At 40.9% G+C, this 14,753-nt stretch overlaps 1 protein-coding gene across 3 annotated transcripts in view; it reads left to right on the plus strand.

The window, feature by feature from the left end:
- The window catches only part of SHTN1 (shootin 1), a 54,758-nt gene that overhangs the window by 20,811 nt on the left and 19,194 nt on the right, over positions 1-14,753 (plus strand). For all 3 annotated transcript variants that reach the window (XM_053984050.1, XM_053984051.1, XM_053984052.1), the window contains 5 exons: positions 1,395-1,492; positions 2,447-2,528; positions 4,159-4,253; positions 13,025-13,171; positions 14,480-14,633. In XM_053984050.1, coding sequence (XP_053840025.1) covers positions 1,395-1,492; positions 2,447-2,528; positions 4,159-4,253; positions 13,025-13,171; positions 14,480-14,633 — 576 coding nt within the window. The remainder of the gene's footprint in view (positions 1-1,394; positions 1,493-2,446; positions 2,529-4,158; positions 4,254-13,024; positions 13,172-14,479; positions 14,634-14,753) is intronic.

Genomic DNA, 14,753 nt, shown 5'->3' on the forward strand with positions numbered 1-14,753 from the left:
TGATGTATCTGCTTTCTCTCTTGATGAGCAATTCGTTAAAGCATGAAAAGTGGTATTTTGGGGATCTTCAGGTCCTTCAGCCTTCTCACCATTGAAGAAAGTTTTGGATGTTTCTTGGAATGATTTCTTCCCTCCCACCACTTTTCTGTAAGGATACACAAATAAGGTAGTAAAACCTGAGGCTCTCTGTGGTCTGTGGATATGCTTTCTTCTCTGCATAGTGAGGTTGATATATGTATTGTAAAACTAGAATTAATCCAAGTCCCATAAATTTCAGTGAGACCTTTTTTTGCCATTAATTTCTCTGGAGAGCACAAATCCATAAAATGGACAAGGTATATCAAGAATCTTCTGGGAAAAAACAAATCTTTTTATTTATTTGAAAAAGTGTATGCTTTTAATTTAGAGGACAATAAATCTGAGGCTCCAGAACTGGGAGGGGGGATGCTGGTGTAGAATGGACATTTTCAAGATGTGAAACCTACCAGAATGACATCCAACATGTCATCATCATCTGCAGTTGATTAGCCACAATTTTCTCAGCTCGTGGCTGGTATTCAATGAACAGCAGTGCTGTGAAATACTGGAAGCAGGTTGGGAATGAGAGCACTTACTAAAGCTAATATATATCAATAAATTTTGATTTTTGTGGTGATTTTATGTTAACCTAAACCTTGATATATTATGTATGCAAACTGATCTCCTGTTAAGAAGTGATTATAATCAAATGTTTTATTCCATTGTGAATTTAATTTATTTCATATTTTAATAATTAAGGAACAAAAATTCTGAGGGGAAAATTACAAGCATTAGCTCTTCCATCAGTAAAGGTTATATTCTGACTCTGTTCACATAATGTTACAAAGGCTATAAATTGGCAGCTGTTCAGGACAATTTCTTCTGTGAAAACCTCCCAAGTATTAACTGCCTGTTGTTTTGTTTATTTCCCTTGTGACAAGAACTCACAATCCAAAAAGAATTGAAGTGCATTAATTTGTTTCAAAGGATGCTTCTCAAAAATTGCCTTCTGCTGCCTCCATACCAGAGTCTCTGTGATGTGACAGTCTCAAGAGCAGGACTGAGGACCCTCTGTGGTGGCAGGATTTGCCCTGCTGTAGCAGGAAATGAATCATTCAAAATGCAAATAAAGACAGCAGGACTGAACAAGGAGCTTACCTCAAGAGAGTAAATCTGAAACTGTGGCCCAGTTACAGATCTGTTACTTGACACTTATGCAAAACTCATAAATTATTGAGGATGTTCCTTGATTACAACTGATGCTTGATACGTAGTTCAGGTGTTTCATACTCAGCTGTACTGGCATTGCTGTGACATTTCCTTTGTTGTTGTTTTTCAAATAAAATATATTCTTCATTTCCTTCCTCAAACTGTAGAGCTGCGAGATCAAATCGTATCTGTTCATGAGGAAAAGAAGACCTTGGCCATTGAACTGGAAAACCTGAGGTGCAAACTTGCAGAAGTAATTGAAGAAGTATGTATTGTACCATGGAAGGCGAGACCATGTTAGCGTGGAGTCTGTCCTTTCTGTAACTTTTAGCTTATTTTGCTAAAAATGTTCAGTTGTGAAGTTAATTGAATACTGTCTAATCTCAAGTCCTGCCAGTGATGGATCACTTAGGGCATGTCCCTGGAAGGGACCCTCTACGTCACAGTCCAGTCTGCCACTGTAGCTGGCACATGACTTCTTACCTGTTTGATCTGTTTTAAAGCCCATATTACCAACTGTCACCTCCCTTTCCTGACAGCCCCTCACCCATCACAGCCTGCAGGGTTTTTTTTGGATTTCCTTAAACCCATAGATGTGTAAGAAATACTTTTGTAGGACATGTAGTTTAATCACTGGTGCTACTTCATTGAGTATATCCTTAAGTTCAGCCATTGGCAGTGCCGTGTCATGATAATTAGACCAGCAAATTGGCTTTTCAAGCCAGCAGAGTTTCATTCCTGCTTGAAAACTGGATAAGCCATGTACTGATGCAAATCAGGACTTAGTGGCTCTTCCTGTCTATGCAACACTTGCATTCAGAAAGACACAGCTGACAGCACTTGGACAATAAACAGAGCCCAGGGAAAAAAACCAACCGAAACAGGGGTCTGACTATATTAAAATGCAAACAGTCAAGTAACTTTCCAACCAGGTGCTATGGCACCTGATCCTGAAAGGTTCCAGAGATCATGTATTTGCAGCTGTGACTGGAACGTGCCATGGGAGGAGTAGTTCATAACCCTTTTATGACATCTGTTACAACATCGGTAAGGTGGAGTAAAAATGCTTTCCATCCCACTGGAAACACCAGCATCAAGCCAAACCTAGGAAACAGAGCTACTGGCAGCAAAATACTGCTTGAATTATCTATGTGCTGTGTGCCTTGTGCCATTAACTGAAATGCTCTTGGTTCTGATATGTTCTTTTATCATTTTCTAGGTAAATAAGTTGAAAGAAGAAAAGGCTGTTTTGACGACCGAAGTTAATAAGCAGCAAAAACTGTTGGAGAAATGCAACAGAGGTGTGTAGTCTCAGCAGGTTCTCTCAGAGTTTGCTGCATCCTTTGCAGAAGGTGCAGAGTTTTTCTGTTGTAGTACAAAGAGTAGGTTACAGCACAGTGACTGTGGTCCAGATCTGACACTCGACCTGATGGCTGCAGGCGCTCCATCAACTCATGGACTGTTCCAGACTCTCTGTACTCCAGGAAAATGTGACAATGTGAATAGCAGGTGTTATGTGAACATATGGAAACCTTTTCCTGTGTGCCACAAGTGGGAAAGGGCAGGGGCACAGTCCTTCTCAGAGATGGGGTTTGAACCTTAATCTCCTGCCTTCCTAAATCATTACACAAGTCTTGCTTTTTGTTGGGATGCAGCTTCTAATTTTGAATGTCTAAGGTCTTAGGAGCAACTTTTTTTATGTTAAGAGGATGATGAGAAAAAGGCAGGAGTGCTAGAATGTGAGAAATAAGATTTCTTATGGAAGAAAATAATGGATTTTCCTTTACTGGAAGAGAAGAGAGGTAAAACCAGGGCAGGGAAAGACTAAAAAGAGACACGGCTCAAAAAAGGAAAGCTTTTGCTTAATGAAGGTGAGTGCTTCTACATGAGTAATAGTTGATCCCAAAGAAGTTTAGAGGGGAGGGAAAAGTTTTTAGTTTTTCGATTACTCTGTCCTTTCCTCTTGTTGCTTACTAAGCCTTAAGAAATTAAAAATTGTTTGGTAAAAAATCTCATTGGGTGTTTCCCATTTTCCTGAAGTGGCTGAGATATACTAGGGCATATCCTGTAAGCTTTCTCCAGGTGTTCATCTCTTAACCCTTCCATGTGTCTGCATTTCTTAACCTATGACAGGCAGTACTTGAAGGCTCTTACAACACCAAACTTTGGAACAGTTGGTTAAACAGATTAGCTTGAAGATTTTGATGGGATAGTATGGCAGATGAAAATTTTCTGAAAATTTTTCTTTTTTCTAAGCATTATAGAAAGATTCTCCCTTAGTTTTACATTTGCCTGTTTCCCTGGAAGGAAGAGTTAAATTAAAGCAAGATTTTTTTGTATGCATGAAGTAAGCTACCAAAGTATTCAATAGCTCCTGTGTCCTGTGTTTATGTGGCACTGTGGGGTTGGTTGTTGGGTATTTTTTGTGTGTGTGCTTGGTTTTTGTTTATTTGCTTTTTTAAGTTAGCATCACTTTGAGAGTCAGGTATGCTGGGATGTGTGTCCCACTATGGACGTGTGTACCACTTACTGTACCTGCCTTTAAAAAATGTTGTGCTCATCTCCAAACCAAGTAAAGAAATATAAATTTCTCAAGAATAACATAATCTTTGATAGATTCAGCAAAGCTCTTTTGAGGCAAAGAGAAGCAAAATCTGGTCTGTGGTACTTGATGCCCGTTACTGGAGATTTTGAGTCAGAAGAGGAGGAGTATTACTCCATTTAGAAGATTAGTAATTTTGCGTATATGTGGTGAGGTTTAGGACAAATACTGCAAAGAAGATTGCATGTGGAAATGTAAAACTAGGTCATGCTGTCAGTCAGGGATCCATGGTACTAGGGAATAGCAGCTTATCTGGGTAAATCAAACAGTGCTTCATCTTTTGATCTGTTCCACTTCCCCTTCTGATCTTGTTTAATTCATATCAACAGTGTCTGTGCTGGCAGTAGAGGAATATGAAGAGCTTCATGAAAACTTCGAGCTGGAAAAGAACCTGCGGAAGAAGGCAGAGTCATTTGCACAAGAGGTGAGTAGTCAAGGGAAAAATTAAGACATTGCAAGTGGGCAAAACCTTACCAGCTTGGATGACTTGATTTCAGTTTCCAGCTGTTGTCCAGGCCCAGAGACTACGTAGGTAACATCTGTATTTCATCCATAAAAACGAGTTTACTGTTTCAACAAGCATTTATAAAGCACTCCGGAATTATTCATACTGTCTTACCCATGCCCCCTTTCAAGGCAAGGCTTTAAATTTATCATGGGCTTAGTTTGCTACAACATCCCAATGTGGAATATGTAGTGGTTGGAACTGGGAGGGATTCGCTGTCTTTCTAGTGATACAATTTCAGGGACTATTTTTTTTTTCCTGAAAAACATGTGGACTCCTAAAAAAGGTGTTGAAAACTACAGTATCAATTGAGGGACCCATTTTGAAAGATTATATTGAAAGTACTTTTTGTAATTGACTAATGAGCTGACAGGCAACTTACATACAATGCCAAAGAAATGCTGATTATTTGTAAACAATTATTTCTTGGGATTTGTCATTATTTAGTTGTTGCCTCTTCCAGAATATGGGCTCCTGTTGGTGCACACTGTCAGAGTAGCTGTTCACTTGAAGGTTTTAATTCCATAAAGTTCTCTTATCCGAAATGGAATCACTACAACAGTGAACTTAAGGCCTGCATTATTCTTCCCTTTCTGTAGTTGCTTGTCTTCCTGTGGTATTGTGCTGCTCAGAAAGATTTTTAGAACAGTTCTTAAAATATATAACCATGTGACAACAAAGACATTGCTGATTCACGTTTGGGGAACCAATAATTAAAATTACTTTAAAAACCTGTTATCATTGGCCTAGTTTCACACTGATGGTGTCCCCTGAGTGACCTGAGACAGGCTCTGGCCACAACTGCCTCCAGAGCAGCACAGCTTTCTGCTCGAGTGAGGCTGTGTCAGCTTCCTCTCACAGGGATCGTGCTGCAAGGTCACAGCTGTGTTTGGAGAGCTAAGTTTTCTAGGATGTGCTTACAGTAGCTGTGTTTGGATTATGCTAAGGATGTTCAGGGATTTTCTGCCTCCTTTCATTAGCCTGTTTTCTCTGTCTCTATAAAATGTTTCTTTTAAACCTCAGAATTTCTGCTGGATTTTCACTTGGATTTTGCAAAAGCCACAGTAGTTGGTTGTGATAAGCTGTGCAGTGTCAACAGAAAGAAGAGCTTTGAATAAAGGGCAACACTGCATGTGCAGTGCTTTGCTCTTGATTTGTTTGGAGCACTTGGAGAAAGGAAAAAGGCTCCAAGTAATGTGGCTGTCACTGCAGCTGAAAAATGGCACATCTTAGTGTTTTGTATTAGTGTTTGTGATATCTCAAACAGCCAAATGTGTGTTTCAGCTCAGTAAAATTCAGCCTGTGGAGGTGCCTGTGTGGTGCTGGGCACGTTGTCTGTCCAAGGGGCTGCAGCACATTTAGTTTGCCTTCATGGTGTGGTTAGCCCATGCACTCAGACTCAGCCCCTTCCCAATGGCATGGCTTCATCTTCTGGCTTGGCATTTTGGCTGCCCTGGGAGGGACCAGGGGAGTGGCTGGTGGGAGCTGCTTTTCAAGGGGTGCCCTTGGCCTCCTGCCCTTCTGAAAGGTGAGGAGGATTCTGCACAGAACAGGAGCACTGGGAGTGCAGGTGTGAGAGGGAAGGGCAGGTGAGCGTGTGTGCAGAAGTGAGAACAGATGGGGGAGAGGAGAGACATGGAGCAAGAGAGGGAGGGAGCAGGCATATATAGGAGTCAGGGAACACTTGAAAATCAGAGCTTTTGATTAAAATTTAAAAAAAAAAAAAGCCCAATACAGCTTTAATTATAGTCATGCTGCTGGCACCACCATAATATATATTTAATTAATCAAAAGTGATCCAACTTCAAACATTAGAATTCATGCTCTTTAGAGGTTCTAAAGAAACTGAGTAAATATTGTCAGCTGTGGTGTGGAGAGGGGGAAGGAAAAGGAGAGAGGTTTTGAAGCGAGTCACAATCCATTGTGAAAGGTACAGGAATCTGCATAAAAGAACTAAATAAATAGAGTGTGTAAGGGGCGGAGGCATGGAAAAATCTGTACCTACCTGAATAAAACAGGGTTGTTAACACAGGAATCTTGGCAGGCTTAACCAGAATTCTAGTGTCAGGTTTTAAGAGACACTTGAAGATCTCTCAGCTGTTTGTGAAGCAGTTTATAAGAAAACAAAGGAAGGCAGAGAGTATCTTGAAGGCCATTGCAATAATATAGAGGTAGCCCTGAAAAGCACTCTCCCACAAAGAGGAGCAAAATACAGTACATGTAGCCAAAGTAAGCCAAAAGCAGAAGAACACAGTGTGAGAAGCAAATTGAAACTCTTAGCCATGCAAAAATCTCATGAGTTTAACAAAATAGTCTTGCATAAGTGGTTTATTAAATACATCCTGCCCTGCAACAATATTTTGTAAAGGGTGTTGGGGTTTAAGCCCAGCTTGGCAACTCAGCCCCACACAGCTGCTTGCTCACCTTCCCCCGACAGGATGGGGAGCAGATTGGAAGTTAAAAATGAGATAACTCATGGGTTGTGATAAAGACAGTTTCCTAAGTAAAGCTAAAGCTGCACCCAAAAGCAAAGCAAAACAAGAAATTCATGCACTGCTTCCCATGGGCAGACAGATGCTCAGCCTTCTCCAGGAAAGCTGGGCTCCATTAGGTACAACAGCCACTTGGGAAGGCAAACACCATCACTCTGAGTGTCCCCCTCTTCCTTCTTCTTCCCCCTGCTTTACAGGCAGAGCATGATGCCAGGTGGTCTGGACTGTCCCTGTGGGCAGCTGGGGTCAGCTGTCCTGGCTGTGTCCCCTCCCAGCTTCTTGTGCACCCCCAGCTCCCTCACTGTGGGGTGAGGAGCAGAAAAGGCCCTGACTCCATACAAGCACTGCTCAACAATAATGAAAGTATCTTTCTGTTATCAATGCTGTTTTCAGCACAGATCCAAAACACAGCCCCCTACCAGCTACTGTGAAGAAAATTAACTCTTCAGCCAAAACCAGCAGAAGTGAATGGTTTATTATTAGTGTATGCTGGTGGAGAGAGAATCCCTGCACCTGAAGTGCTCTGGAAACCTCATGGAGAAGAAGCAGTGTGCTCTCAAAGTTGACATCGAGCTGATTTTTTTCCCTGACATCTGTATCTTGGACAAATAGATATTAAGTGTCAAACTGCTGAGCAATTTGTTGGGGTTCCTTTCACTTCTGAGGCTCGTGCAGGCTTTTTGCTCAAAATTCACAATTGGAAAAAGAAAAGAAAAGTTTCCCAAGTGTTTATGGTAGCCTGTAAAACAGGTTACAGTTACGAAGTTGAAAGGCTGCATTCAGAGGAAATATGACTGAGATGAATTAAAACAATTCAGCGAATCTCTAATGTGCATCTTTCATCTTTTCATTGACATTCCCTCCTCAGTGCTTACTCCATCCTCCAGCTGTTTGTGCTTTTAAGTAACTACTGCACAACATAATGTGTGTATTAACTTTTTTTTCCTCAAAATACCTGCACCCCATACCTGGGCCAGTGCACAGCTGACTTTACTTACTCTGGGACTGAATCTTCTCATATTGAGGGATAAAAGGTGGCTGTCAATTTGGGGAAAATCATTGTCACTCTTAGCAGGTGTCTGCACTACTCATGAGGTTGCATGCAGTGGATAACCTTTGGTTATCTTGATGGCATGAGCTCCCAAAGACCTCTTCCTGAGATGCATTTGTGACCTTTTGGGTTAATCTGTGAGGACTTTTGCATTAACTTATTACATCTGTGAGTGGATACTGCAAAACCAGCACTGGCAAAGCAACTCCGTGCTTGCAAGTGCCACACTGTGTGCTTTACCCAGGATAGTTCAACTGCAGCTGGTATCTGAAGATAATTAATTTGCAGTCCAGCTGACTGAACTGGATTTAATAATTAAAGAGACATAAGTAGTTAGTACTTGAATTCTCCTGAGCTTGGATGTTACCACTTTTGAAGCATGATGTAATGCTAATTTGTTTCATCAAGCTTTTTCCTGGGAAGAGGCTTGGGGAATGGTAACAGATGTATGCTCTAGGAAACTCTTTGGTCTCTTTCTCTTTACCCCCAATCTCTTTTTGTTCAGGCAATTAGTCTATGGGGGGGAAAATGATGTTTCCTTCTTTTTCATGTGGTGTATGATCTACTTCTGAATCTATTAGATGGTGTCTAAATGCTGTAAGGCTGTGAGCATTATAGAATGTATCACTATGCTTCTACCATGACAAAAAGAAAACTGCAGGAAATGAAGAAATAAGTAACAATAGAGATTATATTTCCCCTGTATTTCATGCAGTTATGCCTCATAAGTGAAGAATGAGTGCTGTAGTTTGAGAAACCCTTTTGTACAGAACAGGCTGGTAAAATAAAAAATGCTCTGTTTTCAAGGAAGTCACATTGTTGATGGGAGTACAGTCTGCTCACACTCAGAAGTACATGCTCCAAGCACCTCTGTGGTGAAAAAAATAGGCTTAACTCATCTACTCCAGTTCTCCCATTCTGACTGGATTAGACCTCTTCTTTTGAGCCACAAAACTTAAAAATGCTGCAGCTTGTAGCTGTTTTGAAACAGTCCCTTCAGAAGCTGCCTGGCAATTAGCCAGGTAACTAAAATCAACTAGATTTTATCTTTATTGGTCAGAAATACTATGAACCATCTATGAGTGACTCTTGGCTGTCCATATTATGCCTATGTCCTTTTTCATGGTCACACTGCTCACTTAATACGACTAGATTAGACTTTGACTCCACTAGAAGAGTTCCTTTTTTTTTCCTGATTAGCCATTGAACTAAAAATCGTACCTGGAGTTGTATTTTAATCCCAATTTTAGAGCCACTTAGTGCCCTGTCAAGCCATAATTAGGCATGATCACTCTGTCCTCCCCATCAAATAAAATCCTTCAAACAGCCTATTCTTTGGGGGAGATGCAAATACCTTGGTCCTTCCTCTCCTGGAACTTAGCTGAGGTCTGAACACAAGGTCTAAGGCTTTGGGGTACACATAATGCAAAAGGCATCAGCTCCTGTAAACTGTGACAGATGTGAATGGGTAACCCCTCTGTGACTCACTGATTCCTCCTAGGTTGTGGAGGGGATGGGGCAGTGTTGCTGAGGATTGAAAAAAGGACCAGCTGCTCAGCTGAGTGATGTTCTCTTCTGTTTGACACTTCCCAAGTTTGACTCTGCCTTGCTACTTACCTTTTTTTACTCTATTTATAATGGACTGGTTTTTATTTTAATTTATGCAACCACTGATTACCTTATTAGAACAACACCTGCTGTATTGGGACATTTTTCTCCCTTAAACTGTAACTAAGACAAAAAGGTTATTGCTCAAATACCCAAGAATGTATAGATGGAAGTGCAGCCTCACATGGACATTAAAGAATTTCCTCTGTCATTGTTTTGCTCCTGGGAGAAGGGTTGGTTGGAAAGTATCCACTTTTATCCTGAACCTTACTTGAACAAGGGTTGGTGTTCCCAGGGATTTGACACTAACAGAGTTGCATTCTAACTTTTTTAATGAGAAAGAATTCCTTTTCCAGCCCTGCTGTAAACAAAAACCAGCTGCAGTGAACGCTCTGGCGGGTAAGGGCCTAGAGCAAGGGGCTGAGAATGAGCTATGGCCTCACTGAGGTCGAGGGAAAACCTGTTATTTTCACCCCCTTCTTTCCACCTCCCCAGCTCTTGTGAAAACTCTGCTGATGGAAAATGGCCAGCTCCCAGATTTCCTGTACTTTGCAGCTTCTCTTTCTGAACTCAGGGAGAGGAAGATACATAACTGCTTTGCACAACAATGGGTGTTTTTAAAATGAGACTGATAGGTGTAAGCAAACTGTTTTTCTTTGTGGTCTGCCTTCAGCTGCTGGTGTGGTTTTCAGTAGATTCCTGCACTATTGACTTGTGTTTCCAGCATTGATTGGGATGCTCTGCAGATAATTGTCTAGCAGGTGGCAAAGTCGGAACTAATCCATCAATTGGTTAAATTCCACCTAGTCCAAATAATCTTGTTAGTAGCTGTTTTGCCCTTTCAGCAGTCACTTTAATTAATATTCAGGGTTGTGCAGACAGTCAGGTTTCCACTCTGCTGAAGCAGGAATTGATTTTTTAAATTTTAAGTTAGAATTAATTTGCAAGGGTCTTTTGTGTCCTATGTCAAACAGTGCAGCCTCTCAAAAACTTGGAATCAGTACCACCAGCTTGCTTGACACAACTGTCCTGTCTGGATTTGTCCCTTCCTCCTAGAATATGTTGGCACTTAGAGAAATTATGTAAGTAACTTCTGAGATGGTTTGGACTCCTTGTGAACATTTGGTTCCCGTATGTCTGATTGCAGCATTACCTTATAATCAAAATTATTCTTCTGTGATGTTGAAGATGCTTTCATATTTGTGAGTAGGAAAATATTTGCAATATCACTAAAGCAATTTATAAAGCTAATTGAAAATGCAGGACTTGATATGAAAGCTTCTGAATGAAAAAGTTTTCATCCAGGTCTTCAAAAGTAATTTTATCATTTTGTTGCAGAAGAACATGAAACAAAGTGAATATGAATTTTCTACACTTGGTGAAGTATCTGCTCAAGTTGAAGAAATCAAGTTGCTCTACTTGATTTCTTCTTGTTTTGGCAGCTTTCTGCTCCCTCAGGCTGGAACAACTCTGGTTGGATTTAGTGGCAGAAACTTGGTGAATAAAAATCTGGAATTGATCACCTTTAACTGTTTTTCAGATTCAAAAAAAAAAAAATCCAGGTTTTCACTTTGCTTTGAAAGTTCACAGTGGGTAAATTGATGTTTGCTGATGTTCACTTCTGAGAGAGGTTGTTTTCTGTCAGGGTTAAATAACTTCTGTGAGTGACTTGACAGGAACACAGAAAACTTTGAGACAGTGTTGAGTTGTTTTGCAGTGATTTAGATTGTACTTTCTCAAGTACAATGTTCAAAGATGCTGTTTCTTTTAAGAATATGAAGTGTTAAATGAATCAGTTGCACTACAAAGGCAAACCTTTATGGATTGTTGTGGGTAGCTTTGATTCTGAAGTTCTCTTCCCCTTGAATTGTTTTTGCCACAACCCTACTAGTAAAAGATAACCTAAGCATAAATTGGTTTGACTGGCAGAATTTGGGGACAGAGAGCTGATGTCCAGTGCACATTTGACTCTGCACTGTCAGCAGTTTGTTCCCGTTTGCTGTATAACAAAGTGCCCACGTTCATCATTTCCATCAAATGCTTCCAGTCCTTTGCTGCCTGCCCCCATGGCAGAGCTTTGCCCAGTGGAGTGTTCACTGCAGGTTTTATTGGTGTTAGGGCTGCATCAGTTGACTCCTCCTGGCATGCAGGGTCACACAGGCTGCCAGGGGAGGGAAAAGTTCAGCACGGTCAGTGGTTTTCTCGGTCTGTCTGCACAGAGCTGCTTGCTGGGAAGGCTCAGCTGAAGTGTCTGTGCAAAGAATGCTTGCCACAAGCATCAGCTCATACTTAATATCTAATTGTATTAAAAGAAATAAATCACAGAGCATTGCAGTGGCACCAGAGGGGAAGAAACCACATGTCGTATCTCTAATTCTGGTTTTGCATAAACAGGATGGGAATCTGAAAAGATGGCATGGCACTTTTGTACTTCTAATACTTTATTCTTAAAATATCTCCTTGCTTTTGCTGAGCTCTACAACAGTGTTTTTGCAGTCTGAGGGAGTACCTGCATTCTCAGGCTGTTCTCTGTTCTGCTGCCAGAAGTGGCTCTGCTGACCTGTGCACACTCACGTGAAACCTCAGCATGACCCAGTCCCTGTTTCTGCTCTAAGAACAGGCACAGCTGAGTTTGTCGAGTGGAAGCCCTTGTTGCCTGGGGGCAAACATCTACCTGAAAGAGATGTCAAGCTGCAGAACAAATTCACAAGGAATTTTTTTTTTTTTTTTTGTTGGGAAGCAATCTTTTTTTTTTCCTAGTTCCCAAATAGTCTGGGGGGAACAGATCTCTCAGGGAAACTGCATATGCTGACAGCTTCTGCACCTCTTAAGTGAAGCCTAGAGATGTGTGTGATTTTTTTTATCTATGTCAGGTTTCTAGACATTTTGATTTTTGCCTGCCCCCGCAATGTATTCATTTGCCACATCAAAAATACAACTTGGGAAGAGGAAGGAACACAAGGATCAGAACTAAAAGGCTGAAATTGTCCTAAAAGGCCTTTTCCCAGGGCAAGTGCCTACACTAATTACACAGACATGGACTGAAATTTGTTTTCTGAAGAAATGAATTTCTATCATTCACATATTCAGCTAGCCCTCAAGTGAGTGGCTTTATGCCAAGGCTTGCAGATGTGTTTGATGAGATAGCCTGTGAATTCATAGGTATTTTATCTTCCACCTAGAGTTCTTTTAGTCCTTCTAGAGCTCCCAGAATGGGGCTCAGATTGTTTCCGTTTCCAGGAAACAGAATTGAGAGATGTGTTTAAATTCTGAATGCTGCCAACATGTGGGTAATTGAGGTGTAGCAGTGGGTGGTTCTGAGCAAACACCTGATTCCTTTCAGTGTGAGCTTAGCTCTTGTGAATTTTGCTCTCAAACTTCCTTTCCTCTTCCTTTCCCCTTCCTTCTCAGCTTCTTCCTCATTATCTCTACCACATTAACACAATGTTAGTATCTCATTTTCTTTCCAATTGCCATCTTAGCGTTAGACTGTGCTTGCCTGACTGTTATTTTTGTTGGGTGTGGGCTTGTTTTGGCAGATGTTTATTGAACAAAACAAGATGAAAAGGCAGAGTCAGTTGCTTCTGCAAAATTTTGCTCCTGATCAACAGCTTTTGAAGGCTTTGGATGACAATGCTAAGCTAACCCACACATTAGAAGAAGAGAGGCTTCAACACCAGCAAAAGGTAAAACAGAATTTCTTTTAATCTCATCTGTAAGACTTTGAAAAACTCCTGAATTTAAGGAGTGCTGTGTCTTAATTACCCTCAGAATTACTTAAGATCATATCCCCTGTAAGAACTTCGAGTTTAAGAATTCAGAACATTTCAGAGGAGGTTGTGATTCCCCTCTTCTGAGAGTCACTGTTCAGATATGAGTACAGAGCTCGAAGGCTCCTGAGCCTGAAGGCTCTGGTTTAGGCAAATATTTTATTCTGGGTGCCAGTGAAGTGCAGTTACAAGCAGTGAGTCAGGTTCCATTAAGTGAAGATTTGGCAAGAGAACATTTTGGACATTGAGCAATACAAAGGGTGTCTTGGGGGTTTAAGGAAAGAACAGGACGGAGGTGAGAGGTAGGCAGTGCACATTAGTGGTTTGGGTCTTGCTGGACACGTGGATGGGGGAAGGCCAGACAGACACACTGGAGCAGGGAGGGGTAAGGTGAATCTTCAAAGTGCTGTGAGAGGATCTAAACTGATAAGATATAAACAAATTCATTCTCTGAAACTAGACTAGATCAATCTCTTTACTGGGAGAAATCACCATTGCTTCCCAGGAAAGCCTGAAAATGAGCTTTGCTTTAGCCCTGAGGCCTGTTCCTAAAACTGTCAGTAGAGTAATACTAGGGATAGGTAAACAATTCCTGTCCTTTCATCAATGCAGCAATACTAAGACTATGCAATCTCAGGTGCTCTGAATGAGTATTTTGGAAGAATCATTTCCAGTTCATAGAAAACCTCTGCATCTTTGGCTACTTTGAAGTCTAGAACAAAATGTATATATTTAGAGAGCTGTGAAGTTACTGCTACTCTGCATCTGAATGCTGCCTCTGATTCAGATATTCCATAATTTCCCCACTGGTATCTGCATGAGTTGAGACAAGGGAGATTAAATAATGAACCTGTCAGTGGAAGCAGTAAGGGAACAAAAATGTCAATGTTCTTGTGCTTTAAATGAGGAAATGTTCTGAAATTAATTATGTAATAAAAACTCTATAAAAAGAAAAGGGAACAACATAAAGCTTAAGTACTTTGGAGCTAAGACATATTTTAAAGAAGAGATAAAGCAAGTGGGGATCATAACAGAACATTCTGACATCTCTCAGAAGAATCTTTCTAGCTCTCATTCAAAAATTTTCCTTTTTCTGGGACTTGTGCTTCACTCCTGTACTATAACATGATTTTTTCAGGCATAACTGTGCCTAGTGGGTTATTTGCCAATGGGAGGGACAGAAAATGCCTCTTATTGTGACAAATGCTCGTTTGCCAACTGCAGATTAAAGAATTAGAAGAGCAGCTAGAGAATCAGTCACTGCATAAGGAGATTAGTCGCCTTAAACAGCAACTAGAACTTTTGGAAGAAGATAAAAAAGAACTGGAGCTGAAGTGTCAGCATGCAGAAGAAAAAGCTAGAGACCTAAAGCATTCAGGTAAAATTGTGTAATGGCTCATTTTAGGGGTGAAGTGTGTGTGGGGGATGGTTGGTGCACATCTACATTTGACACTCTAGAAGCTTTTGTGTCGCAGTGATCCAGACCTTTGCTTCACTA

The sequence above is a fragment of the Vidua macroura genome, chromosome 8 (genome assembly GCF_024509145.1).
Source record: "Vidua macroura isolate BioBank_ID:100142 chromosome 8, ASM2450914v1, whole genome shotgun sequence".
NCBI lineage: Eukaryota > Metazoa > Chordata > Aves > Passeriformes > Viduidae > Vidua > Vidua macroura.